At 33.1% G+C, this 15,627-nt stretch overlaps 1 protein-coding gene across 2 annotated transcripts in view; it reads right to left on the reverse strand.

Moving 5' to 3' along the window:
- The window catches only part of LOC128179745 (dynactin subunit 1-like), a 263,574-nt gene extending 248,200 nt beyond the window's left edge, over positions 1–15,374 (reverse strand). For both annotated transcript variants that reach the window (XM_052847306.1, XM_052847304.1), the window contains exons 1-2: positions 15,252–15,374; positions 553–663 (exon numbers count right to left, since the gene is read on the reverse strand). In XM_052847306.1, the coding sequence (XP_052703266.1) occupies positions 553–655 (103 nt within the window). In that variant the 5' untranslated portion in view covers positions 656–663; positions 15,252–15,374. The remainder of the gene's footprint in view (positions 1–552; positions 664–15,251) is intronic.
- Positions 15,375–15,627: the final 253 nt, after the last annotated feature.

Below are 15,627 nucleotides of genomic sequence, written 5' to 3' on the forward strand. Positions count from 1 at the left end.
CATTGAAAATTTACCAGGATTTGTATTATCATTTCTGAGTTTATTCATACAGATGTGATATTGTGGAAACAAAAACTAAAGATCCCGTTAGCCTAAATGTATTGCACAAGCGCAAGATTGTAAAATCCAAAAAATCCAGGTGATTTCCAGAATTTTTTGAGGAATTTTCATTGATTATTAATTAGCGAAGCTCAACTGAGAAAAATTAAAAACAAATTGGTAATCTTCAAGTACCAATGATGTATAAAATTTATAAAACAAAAGACAGTATTCTTCCGATTTCTCGGTATCAAAGACCAAAAATTCGAGTCTATTATTTTAATATAGAAGTATAGATACAAATTTTAGAAATTTTACTTGCCTTTATTGGACAAAGATTTGATGGACCAATTATCAGATATTTAGTGAATTTTGTCTTAAAATTAGCAATTCTTCATATACCCGATATTAACATATCTTCAGTTAGTATTGTAATTTTGTTTTTACTAATCATAATGGAAGTATGAATACAATCATTTAGATTAACAAGTTCTATTTCTGAACTTTACTTACCACTAGAAAATAGTGTTGTTCCTACATAAGCCACGGTTCCCACAAGCCCTTTGTCTGTTAGTTCCACACGTGTTCCAACTTTGACAGACTTTCCATCTGCCATCTTCAACTCTGTTTATAAGAAGTATGAAAGGTACTTGTTAAGAAAACATTTTTGTAGTGCAATCCTTCCTTATTTCAAGCTTTCACTCAGAATAAAATCTATGTAAACAAGAGATGTTTGTGAAACACTTATGCCCCCCTCCCTTGGAAACATCCACAAAGAAAATGAGCAGAAACTGCAAATAACTGGAATTTTTCTACGCCCAAGGGCCATAACTCTGTTGAAAAATGCTCGATCTTACCCAATATCGAACTTGACCTAGATATTATCATGATAAACCTGTATACTAAATTTCATTTCAATATGTTCATCCTCTGTGAAGAAAATGAAATGTTGGTGGACCGACCAACAGACCGATCAACCGACAGACAGCAGCAAGGGGGGCATAATTAAGAAACAATCTTATAACATGCACTGGTGTATAACAGGCACCATCCCCTCTTTCAATCTAATTAAAATTTATTCAGACTCAAAAAATGCTCTATGATAGTATCATACACTATATTTGTAAGATTTAACATCATTTCATACAGGGTTATCTCGGAGCAACCTTTTAAGAATGACTATAAATATAAAAATGTTGGCCAATCAGATTCAAGCTTTAAAATGCTATCTTGATGACTGCTTTATTTTCTGAACTGAAGGGGAAGACATTTTAGAGAAATATCATTCATAACTCGAATCAATACAATTTTTGATGGAGAAAAGTAATAAGGAACTTCAATTCTTAGATCTATGTATCATAAAAATGGGTCATGTATTACAACAGATTTATACTGTAAACCCAAAGACACACACCAATATCAGGATTTTTTATCATACCACACTTCTCACACAAAACACAATAATCAGTTTAACTTAGCACGGAGAATTGGTACAATTATCACAGACAAAACCTTACATTCTTGACGTCTGAAAGAATTAAAATTATTTCTTCAACGACAGAAATACCCAATAAATTTAATAAACACTGGAATAAAAAGAGTATCAAAAATTCCTTTGCATGTTCTACGTAAACCTTGCCGGTATTCTAATACTCCCAACAATGACGGAAAACTTGCTTTTGTTGTGACCCACAATCCAAGGAACAGAAATATTCTAACAGAGGCATATAAAGACTTCATCCTATTTTAGAACAGTCAGAAAATACGAAAAAACTTTTACAATCCGAAGACGTAATCAGAAGCCAATGAAAAGCACCAAATCTTAAACACAAGGCTTGTTTAATAATGCGCAAAAAAATTCCATTCATGAAAAAATGCAGCAATTTTATGCCTACCTAGAAGGAAATACAATTCTACTAAAATCCATGATGGGAATCCCTGCCAATTTGTCGATGAGCAGTAAATTGGAAAATGTTATTTATTGTGCTATTTGCCAGAAATGCAAAAAATTTTATATTGGACAGATGGAGAAACTAAACGCACATGATAGTGTCCACATGCAGCAGATTAAAAACCCGAGTGTCCGTAATACTTCATGATGTAAACATTTTGCTGCATGCGGCCAGGGAAAATTTAAATTATTCCCATTTTATAAACTTCCACATGAATATGAAATGCAACGCTTAGCCAAGGAAGACCACTTAATTAAATTATTTAAATTAAAACTTGATAGCATTTAATGAAAAATTAATTATATGCATGTTATGTAATTGAATCACTTGCAATATTTGCTATCATTGTTTAAGCGCCTTTTTGCTCTGTGATTTTAACTTTCAGGGGCTTAGCTTCCATTGTGGCAATGAGGCAACTGCCTCACTAGAATTTTTTGACCATCAATGGGATTTTCACTCCCACATAGTAGCTAGAAATTCTTTCTTTTGTAAAAATTAAACAAATCTAATAAATAAAAATGTTGATAATATACTTTCATTTCAATGTGATCGGGATCAAAATTTATCCGATCGGGCTCTTGATCCAATAAAATCTTAAGAGTTGTTTATGTGGGAAAATTTGGATAAAAAGAAAAAACAAACAACAAAGCTTACATCGTTTATAAAGAAAAGGAAAAACAACAGCCCAGAATCGACATCAGGTACTTAAGAGAAACACATATAAATCACTCAATTATTTCATTAATGTTTAAATACTCAAATTCAAAATAGATTTTAGCAGTTAAGGCCCAACACTTTGTTTCATATTAAAAAAAAAATAATGACATCATTTCTCTTAGCTTAGTAATTTATTACCCCAATATTTTCTCACCAGGAGATGAACATGTACATGTAATATCGATATCAGAAATAGATATTACAAAACCTGAGCATAATGATTATATAGAGAGGAAAAAACGCCAAATCGGCCCATTAATACAGACCCTGAAACGTACTACTACACCACACGCTCGCTGCACGCTCGCTACACGCTCGCTAAACGGTTCACACGAAACGCTGAACGGTTTACACGAAACGCTGCACGCTTTGCCCGAAACGCTAAACGATTTACACGAAACGCTGAACGGTTTACACGAAACGATTCACACGAAACGAATTGCTCGCTTTTCACACGCTTTGGACACAATTTTATCCTGATCAATTCGGGTCCTCTCGGATTTTTACCCTGACTCTCTTAGTAAGGAGTAATTTTAAGAAAACACGAAATAATAGAAATACTGATATTAGAAACATATATGTACAGAAGTATTGAATTGATTCATTAAATTAATTTGGTACTTATATTTAAAGCAAACAATTATTTATTCACAGAATTAGCCAAAAATATTACTTCTATAAATATATTTATTGCTCAAAAAAATATCCATGATTCTTATTAGTCCCGTAAATACTAAATATTCCAGAGTAAAAAGTTACCGTAACACAATATTCAATACCAAAAATAAAATCCGTATGATTACAAACTGAAATCGGTTTTTTAGTATTCGCCGGGATTTGTTTTTTCTTCTCACATTAATATTTTTATTGGTTTCAAAGAATACGATGTAAAAATACTAATTGTAAATAAACCTGTAATTATTTACATTGATAATTTTGAAAGTGATGTAAAATAAAATTAGTCACATAAGTTAGAAAATGCTATAAAATAAAACAACCGATTAAATTTTTTTTTATGTCGAATCATTCGCATAAATAAATGTTCCGTACATAATATCACAGAAAAAATCAATGGATTAAACAATAAAGAAAGTTCTCATTACTATTTCGGATTTCGGAAAGAACAAAACATAAAAAATGACTTAGATTTTTGTCTCAATATTCGTATACATAACCGGCGCCCCGCATAACGGCGTACAATATATCTATCATAATCTATTTGAATTAAGTACCCTACATATAGATTCCCATAATAATTAATTGCATGTGTACATTTTAGGAAAATTTCAGTGTGTTAATTACTTGTTTTTTCCGTTATCAGTGTTTAAATAATTAAAATAATAACTTGTAGAAATATTTTTAATCGGGATTCAGAAGAATTTACTTCCCGCATTTCATAGAAATGAACAGTATATCTTCTTTCTATGTTTACATTTAATTTTGTTCAAATTAATATTAAATAATCTATCACTGAAATTGTGTGCATCACCAAATTCTGATTCCGACTACCTTGAAATCATTAAATTTTCATTTGCTATTGACAAAAAAAAGAGACGCGTGACCATCCAATGAAAACGAATACACAGAGTTTGATTGACAGGTTCAGCCAGGTGCAGGTGTTACCCGATGTCCGAGTTTATGTGTACTGGTTGTACACAGCCGAATAGTCTCAGTAGCTAGTCTTCTTTCAATACGCGTACTTTTCTTTTGTTTGTTAAAAATTAATTCAATTTTGTAAAAAGATAAGTATATCATTTCTTATAGATTTTTTTCACGAGAATATCTCAAAGGAGTTTTGCCAATCACAAACAGTAATGTTTAACACGAACACTATTTTGAAACAATTAAATTGTCAGAGAGTTCCGAATGAAATCTGATGAACGTTTCACACAGTTCTCACACGCTTTGCCCGAAACGATTTACACGCTTTGCCCGAAACGCTGCACGCTTTGCCCGAAACGCTAAACGGTTTACACGAAACGCTTCACGATTCACACGAAACGCTAAACGGTTTACACGAAACGTTTCTCGCACGAAAGTCGCACGCTTTTTTGGTGTAGTAGTACGTTTCAGGGTCTGTATTTTGAAGTAAAACAATTAAATTAACAAGTGAAAAGCTGTCAATGTGACAGCAAACCGGGTTTTCTTTTATGTGAACTGTATCCATAATTCATGTCAACCCGTATTCAGTGAAATGGAGAACCCTATATGCAACATTTTGCCAAAAAATGACTAAGTTCAAAAGCTGGTATTTTTTTGATAAATTATCAGAAATCAAAATCCTTGCAATATGCACACCTCTGATATATGTACAATTCATCTGCAAAAGAACAACTTCCTATCTCGAGAACTGTAGGAGGACTTATCGGTACAATGAAGGTACCCTTTATGCCATATTTTGCCAAATAATGACTAAGTTCAAAAGCAGGTATTTTTTCGATTAATTATTGGAAATCAAAATCCTTGCAATATACACACCTCTGATATATGTACAATTAATCTGCAAAAGGACAACTTCCTATCTTGAGAACTGTAGGAGGAGTTATCCGTACAATAAAGGTACCCTATATGCAATATTTTGCCAAAAAATGACTAAGTTCAAAAGCTGGTATTTTTTCGATAAATTATCAGAAATCAAAATCCTAGCAATATGCACACCTCTGATATATGTACAATTAATCTGCAAAAGAACAACTTCCTATCTTGAGAACTGTAGGAGGAGTTATCCGTACAATGAGGGTACCCTTTTGGCAGCCGCCTGCCCTCCCACCCGCCCGCCATTTTCACCATTTTAATAACCGGATTTTTCCGTTGGAAAACCCGGTTAAAAATCTTCATTCATCTAAAATATGTTAGAAGTTTTATTTTATTAAATACTGTCGTATACACATTTTTGAATTATAAAGAATTCAAAAATTTCTTATAATTCAAAAATTTGTATATGACAATACTGTAAATAGATGCTGGTCTGAAATGTAAAATAACAAAACTTTGTTCCGGACAATGGGTTTTTTCACATTCTAAAACTGCAAAATTCATTTTTCAAAGGAAACCTCCCACCAGGGCTCTGCCCTGGACCCGCTGGTGGCCTCAGGCAGCCCCCATACCCCCTGCCGCAATAAATTTGCTCAAGCTACACCCCTGACTTTCCACTACTTTTACATTATTTTAAACTTCTGCTTATTCTAATATACCTATAGAGCTTAGAATAAAAGCGGTGAGCTATTGGATCTACAAGCATCCTGAAATTCTTCAAGATCGCTTTAGATAAGCATTTATTTAATGAAAAAGAAATCATTCTTTGAGTATTATGAAGTGATAATTTAGGTTGGGCGCGGTCAAATCCAATGAAGCCCGAAGGGCTTTATGATAGATCTGACCATGCCTATATCCTGCTCCTCAAGATTTTGATTTAAAAGAAATTAAATCTACATTATCTTAGGTTGCTTTTAGTAAATTTATAGCTTTACTGGGCAAATGGTTTTAAGAAAAATATATTTTAATTTTTTTCTATTTACGAGGGTCAATCAAAAAAAACGAAGACAATTGGGCTGTCTATCATGAAATTTTCATAAAAGTCATAACCTACAGATTAAGTTATGCAACAACATTTATTTTATTGATATATATACGAAGTTTCATTCCATTTGATGAAAAGGTATTTTATTAAAACCAACATGTTTTGTCACAGTTAAGAGAAATATCCAATCTTTGTATCACCCTTAGTCTGTTGTGCCCTTAACCGTACAATTTATATCACTTGACGTCTAATTGGTTCACATTTGTTCAAAAATCTTAATATTTTGTTCCTCAAAGTTTTTTTTGGCCGCATGTCTTTTCGCTTACAATAAGAAAATCCCCAAATGTGAGATGACGTTGTTTATTCTTTTGTCAAAATATTTACAGATATTCTACTCTCTTCCGTTCTGTTTGATGTCCAAAGTACAGTTGCCACAACCCCCCATAAAATGTGTAAGAGTAAACAAATATGTAAAAATAATTTTTTACATATTTTTTCCACCATTGAGCATTTTCACGGTTTTTATTGGCTTTTTTCCAAGTTAAATCTATACTGTTTATATTTTTTGTTGCGCCGTGACGTCCGCCGACATCAATGTTTATAGTCAATTCTAAAGAGGACTATCTGTCTTTAATTACTAATATCTGTTCAATATATCTATATATCCTGTCATTATTTGGTATATAGAATATCATGACAATTCTTGATTTTAAATTTCAGTATTATTTGGTTTTAAGCCCAATTTATGGATATATTACTTTCAACATTATATGGTTTATTGTTGACAGAACACTAAGTTTGACCATGCGCCGTGACCTCATTTTTGCAGGATTAGATTCTAAATATTTCTTAGAAATAAAGGAATATATTAACTTTTTTTATTTCGTATTGTTCGAAACAATTGTTTTATTATGTCTACTAAATTTAGTAGTTATATGACGTTAAATGACATAGCTGTAGTAAAAGTCTTCGTATTTTTTGATTGACCCTCGTATATATTCCTATGTAATTTTTGCACCCCCCTTTCCTGGCTGATTAGTTTCTGAGATAAAGATTTGAAAAGATTTACACTTTATATATTCCTATTTAAAAGTTCAACCCCCCTCCATTTTGTGGCTCCATCTCCCCCCCCCCCCCCCCCCCAAAGTCATCATTTTCACAAATTTGTATCTTCACTACATTGTGGCCCCACCTTATCCCGAGGGACAATGATTTGTACAAATTTGAATCTACACCCTCTGAGGATGCTTCCACACAAGTTTTAGTTCTTCTGGCCTAATGGTTTTTGAGAAGAAAATTTTAAAAGATTTACACTATATAGTATATATTCCTAAGTAAAAGTACGACCCCCCATTGTGGCCTCCACCCAACCCCTGGGGGTTATGATTTTCACAACTTTAAATCTACACTACATGAGGAAGCTTCCACACAAGTTTTAGCTTTCCTTGCTGATTGGTTTCTGAGAAGAAAATTTTTAAAGATTTACTCTATATATACGTGTATATATTCAATGTAAAACTTTGACCCCAATTGTGGCCCCATCTTACCCCCGGGGACAATGATTTGAACAAACTTGAATCTACACTATCTGAGGATACTTCCACACAAGTAATTTTGTTTCAGCTTTTTTTTCTTCCAAAAGAAGATTTTTGAAAAATATCAACAAATTTTCAATAAATCCTAATTATCTTCCTTTGAAAGAGAGCTAGCCCTTCATTTTAACAAACTTGAATCCCCTTTACCTAATGATGCTTTGTGCCAAGTTTAGTTGAAATAGGAAGTCAAAAATTTTAAAAGTTTACAGACAGACAGACTGACAGATGGACAAACAGACAGACTGACAGATGGACAGACAGACAGACAGACGCTGGACAAAAAGTGATCAGAAAAGCTCACTTGAGCTTTCAGCTCAGGTGAGCTAAAAAAAACAATTAGCCTGGTGTCCAGGAAAGCTGAATTGCCATATGAATAGTCAGTGGGATAGAGTGATTTTCTCTTATTAAAGGCAGGTTGTTTTGGGACAAAACAACCATTTCTATGTTTGGCAGCGCAAGGACGAGGCCGAGTTCCCAGATTTTTGCCCCCCGTCTTAACGGAAAATCTCAGTCATGATTTGGGGGCGTATCACATACCATGGTGTGGGCACAATTACAACAGTAAGTGGCACTGTTAATTGTCATAAGTACATAGAAATCCTTGATGACAACTTGTGACCCGTAATCGCCACCAATTTTCCCAACCAAAACTTTCTATTCAATTACGATAAGGCCTCTATATCCACTGCACTCACGATGTCAGGTATTACAAAGCCAGGAATTGTATAAATTGTATCAGCTGGCCTGCCCAATCTCCCCATTTAAACATTATAGAAAATGTTCAACAAACTTAAACAAAAGTTGCAGCAGCGTGTGGAAGGGTTACTGTCGTATCGCCCCAAAGCCAAAGTGCCCCATGCACGAGCGCCCAAAATTTTTTTTGGAGCGCCCCAATTATGTTTCACGAGCGCCCCAAATGTATTCACGAGCGCCCCAAAGTAAAATTATCATTACACCTTACGTCTTGGATAATTTGCACGAGCGCCCCAAAATTGGACTTTCCAATATTGTACTAAAATTGGGATCGTTTTCACGAGCGCCCCAAAATGGTTTTCCTGATTACGTCTTAATATCTTCGTAGAATCTCAATGAACACATTCTTGATATCTTTTTCCGAGCGCCCAAAAATGTGATGCCTCGATTTTGCATAGAATCTTGTTGGATTTTTTTTTGATAATTATTTGAAACCTGATTTTGCTTTAAAATGTACGTTGGAGAATCTCACTTTTACGTTAAATATGCATCATTTACACGAGCGCCCCAAAATGAGACTGTTCTATTTTGAACTAAAATCAACATTGGTGTACGAGTCCCCAAGTTTGGATTAATTTCATGAGCGCCCCAAAATGGTTTTGTTTTTTAGTCTTAATTAATCTTCGATGGAATCTCATTAAACGTACACCTTATTATTCCGAGCGCCCCAAAATAATACCTCAATTTTTTTGGATTATTTTCACGAGCGCACCAAAGTTTGCTTTTAATTTTATTTAGGAAATGAGTTGACCCGATTTAAATTACTCAAACATCGATGTATTTCTTGTCTCATTTTAAAAAGAGGCAGTTTGCTGTTATATAATTTGAAATAACGTTGCCCAGCTCTACCCACGGGGAGGCCACCTCATTTTAGAGCCATTTAATGTTTTGGAAAAAAAAAGCCAAAATTCAAAATGATTCAAAATTGGTTGGAAAAATTTGAAAGTTGGACACTGCATTTTGGGGGGGCTCGTGAGATATAATTCGGGCGCTCGTGACATACACTTGGGGCGCTCATGAATTGTACTTGGGGCGCACCAAGAAAAATTTGGGGCGCTCGTGCATGGGGCGCTTTGGCTTTGGGGCGAAGTGACCAGCACCCGTGTGGAAACCATCAACACCCCTGACAAGCTGTCCTGGGCAATCATTGACATTTGGCAAAGTCTCCCCATGGAATACATTCAGGGCTTATATAATTCCTTGCCAAGAAGGATGAGGAAAATTTTTAGGGTTAAGGGTGAAATGACAAAGTATTAAGCAAATTTTTACTTGTTTTGACATACTTTACGCTTCACACTTGAGCACCGCCATTTTGATTTTTGTCTTTAAATTATGGCACACATAGGACTCAGAAATTATTAACATAGAAAAATCATTCAACTCCACCCCTTAAAGCCAACAGAGACATAATAAAAAATTACGGTGGCTCTTTACACCCACAGTTTATTCCAAATCTCAAAAGAGACCACAAAACATATACTTATCAAAATTAAAATGATAATAGGGATACTATAGGTATTTTTAAAGAATTTTTAAAATGTTTTTTCGTGTTTTTATAAAAAAAATTTTTTTAAAAGACAGCTATTAACAAATTGAGAGAAATTTGTTTGTCATATGACGGATATGTCCTTCGGACACATAAAAAAAATTATTACACTTCTTAACATTCAAAAATGTTATTATTGCAATTTTTTTTAATATTTCCCCAAAACATAATTTTTCATATTTTCTTACTCTGTTGACAAATCATCTGACAAAGTTGCTTGATGTTATAAGAAAATGTATTTTAATAAATGTGACGTAAAAAATTGAATGAAAACCATTGCAAATAAACACAATAAATATTTTAAATTTTATTTGGTATGAAAGTTCCTCAGGTAAGGGTTATCGTTCCTAAGTCCCAAGGCCTAAACACCTTGGGGACTTTTCATTTCTGAGTTCAAGAAAATTTCCTAAATATAATGTTGGAATGATAAATGCATACATATTTCATTATAGACTTTGCCCTGTATAAGTGAATATATTCGCTTTGATGCAAAACTAAGTCAAATAAATAAAGGGGAACATTGACTAGGCTAATAGGATTTATGTATCCCAACCTGAGAGAAATTCAACGCAACCCTCTCATCCCCGTTAATTAGGTGTGGATATTAATGTGCATTAAAGTATATTATAATTGAAATATTTTCACCGGTTTAGAATTTTCTTTCACGGTATTAAATCAAAAAATACATTTTAGAAATTTTTGGAAAGTAAAAAAATTTATTGTTCTCAGCGGGAATCGAACTCATGACCTACTGGTTTGTAGTGAACCCACTAACCCACAGCGCTACGGTGCAACATATCGATGATGGTAAAGAAACTCTTTAAAAAATTATACTTAATTTTATTGTTTATTTCGATAAAAAATACCACACAATGTGAAGGTGTCACATACCACATTACTTGTAAGTAATGAATTTTCCAATTATCAAATTAAATCTATTCACTTAACAAATTTTTCAAAAGAGCGGTTCCCACACAATTCGCCTCAGTTTAAATCAGCCAGTACCGGTGTTGTATAGCATTTTTTCCCCCATAGTAGCTTCTCCCCCCGGAAAACCTACTATATAGTAGCCTTTCCCCCTGGGGGGAAAAGCTACTATATAGTAGCTTTTCCCCCATAGTAAGGTTTCTCCCTCACGCTTTTTCGTTCAGATTTTATAAAAATATATTGATGGAAATCCAGTAAGGATTAAAATTAATGTTTCTACACTCCCAGGTTGCATACATGTATAACTGCATTCATCTATAAAGGTTAAGTTTCGTTTTGCCGATTTATTATTTTTATAGACTATGCTGAAAATAGAAGATGTGTGTAATGGAATTACGCATAAAACTTAATTTAAGTAATTAATTGAAAAAAAAAATACTTGGTTTTACAAGTTATACACTTATATGCATAATTCTGTGTTCTGAAATTGTACTAAGCGAGAATGTTTTAAGAATTTTTTGATAAATCTATCAGACTGTCTGTCTGTTTGTGAAAATTTCATCCAGACTAAACCTCTGTTTTAGAGAGATTTTGTTTCCAGTGTTTCAGAGCCCGATTTTTAAAATCCTATTATAATGATTATAGTGCATATTCTTTAGGGTCCAATGTCTCATAATCTAGAGATGACCATATCACCATATTTTCATAGTGGCAGTGGTTTACCACTTGTAGATGACTCTGAAAATTTCAGCCTTCAGGGTAGGGGCCCTTGATGTTTCAGGGCCCGATGTTTAAAACCCCATTATAATGATTTAATAGTGTTCTATAAGTGGGGATCCGAATCTCATATTCTAGAGATGACCACTTAACCATATTATCACAGTGATAGTGTTATACCACTAGTAGATGACACTGAAGATTTTAGCCCCCATGCAGGGTAGGGGCCTTTGTTGTTTTCGAGCCCGATATTTGAAATCAAATTATAAAGAAAATGTATTTTTTAGGGCCCCATATTTCAAAAACTAAAGATGACCAAAATTCAATCAAAATCGGTCAAAAATTGACATTTTTCTTATCCGTTTACAAATGGGAAATATAGAGCGCATGCTTGAACAAAGATTTTTTTAGTTACTTATAAGTCTTGGCTATATATATATATATATATATATATATATATATATATATATATATATATATATATATCTGATTAAAATATTTTGTTTGTTCAAGCATGCGCTCTATGTTTTCTGAAAGAAAAACTGCTTGAAAACAAGCTGTTTTATGCTAAAATTGCAAAAATGGCGGGAAAAGGTTGTCTTTACGATGTCATATTTCTTAAATGTGAGCACTTGAATCAAAATGAACAATATGTATAAACATCACATATATATCTGTACAAAGAAAAAAAAGAATTGAAGTAAAACGATGATGTTCATTTAAGGGGGCCATCTTAGGCACCCATATCATGTTTAGTCCAAAGTTTACGAACAAAATTTGTTTAAAATGTATGCGGGGTAAATTCATTATTCTTCAAAACATTTAATTAATCAATTCATAAGATGACTAATGATATAATAAATAACTAGATAAATAAATCAATAAACTGTTATTCATAAAAGCAACTGAAAATTAAAAATAAATAACCAACCTAAGCGCATACATGTATACGACTTTTCTACTTGTTAGTTGATTAGAAGACCAAGCTTATATTTAAAAAAAATAAGTCAGCTCATCACAATAGATGTGTTGGTTTTTTGGGGGTTTTGGGGTTTTTTTTAAATTACCCTTGTTTCATTGTTCGAAGAAATAATATGGTACAGAAGTAAATCTTTATTGCAAAAATATGAAACAAATAGTATTATACGATTTTTAGGTAAGTGAATCGTATATCTTGATTTATATGGCATCGTTTTCCAAATTGTATATCTATAAATCACGTTAATTTGCAAACTTAAAAGTGGAAAAATTAGCAAATAGTGAGTGTAAATATATACATAAGGTTAGTTCAGGCTCCATTTCACATTTTCCAAAGTAACCAGCAAAGATGCCGACATTGTTCTGGTTGTGAAGACATTTCTTTTTTTTTTTTTAAATGTTTACATCATAAAATCTCGTGTTTCGTAAAAAATGTGCTAAAAATATGAATATGCGTAACTTTATAACAAAATTGTAAACACTAACTTTTCACATGTTTTTAATATATAATCAATTAAAATACCCCTTACCCATGATTTAGAACCCAATCAATAAAAAAAAACTAAAACATTTCAGTTCTCATCATATCATTGCACTCTGTCTCCCGTTTGATATTTAGAAGAAGAAATATATAATTGTTTTTAAGATCGTCAACTCAAACGGTATTAATTTAAAATCGATAGCCTTTTGGGCAAAGGGAGTAATACATTTCCACTTTTTATTCCCTTCCTCTACAAAATTAAGTCAAGATTGGTCAGTAAGTTCCCTCGCAGAAGCTTATACAGAGATGGTAATACATTGGAAAATTAAAGTTCCAAACCAGCGTATTTTTACTCAAATGTGTTCTCACGTGTTCTTAACGTCGAAGTCGAAACTGTAGATAAGCATCGATTAGATGAAAAAGATTCCGAAATCCGTGTAAAAGGAGTAAGAACAGGTGAAAGAACAGGTGAAATAAACGATGATGACACATGAATGTTATGGAGGCGCGTGCCTTAGTTCATATTTGGGGTTAAAAAACCATGTAATACTTTTTTATTCATGTATTAATAAATGCCATAATTGTCCTTTTTATGAGAAATTAATATCATATAAATTTTTGCAAATTATTGCCACGAATGGTCCGCCATATACATGGCCGGAATGTAAAAAAAGGGAGAAAATCCACTATATAGTAGGTTTTCCGTGGGGGTAATCTGGCTATAAAAAGGGGGAAAGCCCACTATATAGTCACTTTTCCCTGGGGGAAAAACTGCTATATAGCAGGGTTTTAAACTAACTTGATTTTTTTCCTAGCCATGTGGGCTACTAAACTTCGTCATTCCGGGGGCCCACATCAAAATTTAGTTGCCCACACTTTTAATTTAAATAAGATAAAAAAGAGGTTTTTTTATCTCATTTAATAACATGCCATGGTACATATATCTTCATTCATATTGAATTTCAATTTTTGTTAAAATTTTCAAACACTTCATTTTCTAAAACTCATAACTCAAGTCTTCTGAATCAACCACATGTCTTGTTCCTTTACATCTGTATTGGTTAATCCATCTCCTATTACAAATAAAAATCCTTTTCTTTTGGCTGGCTGATACAACTATTGCCATAAATTGAAATATTATAACAATGCCGAAATCAGTTAAACGCTTTGAAAGTAATGTTTCTTGATACACTATGAAACGCTTGACTGATGAAGACCTTCATAGTCTTGATCATCAAAACGTAGGCTTCACAGTGAAGATAGGTAAAGATAAGCGTCCGAGTGATCAACACAAATGAAAATATGAAACATTCGGACAAATTTGGAAAAAAGATGTGTTGGCATTAGGAATTATTAAATCGCCATGTAGGCCCCTGGAATTGCATTTTCAAATCACCCACACGAAAACTTAGTCACAAATGGCGAGTGGGCGACTGTTAATTTCAAACCCTGTATAGCCATTTTTCCGGGGGGAAGAACTGCTATATAGCCATTTTTCCGGGGGGAAAGATGGCTAGGGGGAAAAGGCACTATATAACACCGGAATTACATGCTTCCAGAGTTACTTTTTTGCGTACTACGTCATCAAAAAGTGGTGTATAGAGCCACCTTAAATGTTATTTATGTCTCTGGTGCTAACTAAAATAAGAGTTACCCCTCCTGGATAACATCATCAAATGGATCGATTTACATTTCAGACTAACAAATTCATTTCAACATGGATATATATATATATATATATATATATATATATATATATATATATATATATATATATATATATATATATATATATATATATATATATATATACAAGTTATATATATATATATTTTTTTTTTTTCCCAGAGAGGCATTTCGGTACTTTTCTTTGACATCTGTGTTTTCACATCGGCATAAATGACGAACACATTTCTAGGGATAACGTTATGAAATAATCCCATTCAACATTCAACAAATTCACGTGCATAAAACATTTGTAACATTTTGTAAGATAAAATAACGACAATTAAGTAAAATAACTCACATCAGTATATAGTCAATAGTGTCTGATAACTTAAAATGAAAGTCCGCTTATAACACCGAGAATCAATAGACGGTAACAAATCGTTTCGGCCTTTTCTCAGTTCGGTCCAAGGTACGTTTGGCCTGAAGTTTATCCGGAACTTTGTAGTTTCGACCTTTGGTGCAAAGCTGTTTCGGTCAAAGTAGTGCAAGCGAGAATGTCACATGATTATAATATTATTTCATAGTTAATTATTCATCATCATAGCGTTCATTCATTTCAACATTTCATGTTTTCATTTCCCATTTTTCATTTGTTTCCATTAACGCTGCTTCATTCATTCATATATTCTTTCATGTAGTGTCATACTACATGAAAGAATGTACGATATCCTGCG

Source organism: Crassostrea angulata, chromosome 4 (assembly GCF_025612915.1).
Source record: "Crassostrea angulata isolate pt1a10 chromosome 4, ASM2561291v2, whole genome shotgun sequence".
Classification (NCBI taxonomy): domain Eukaryota; kingdom Metazoa; phylum Mollusca; class Bivalvia; order Ostreida; family Ostreidae; genus Magallana; species Magallana angulata.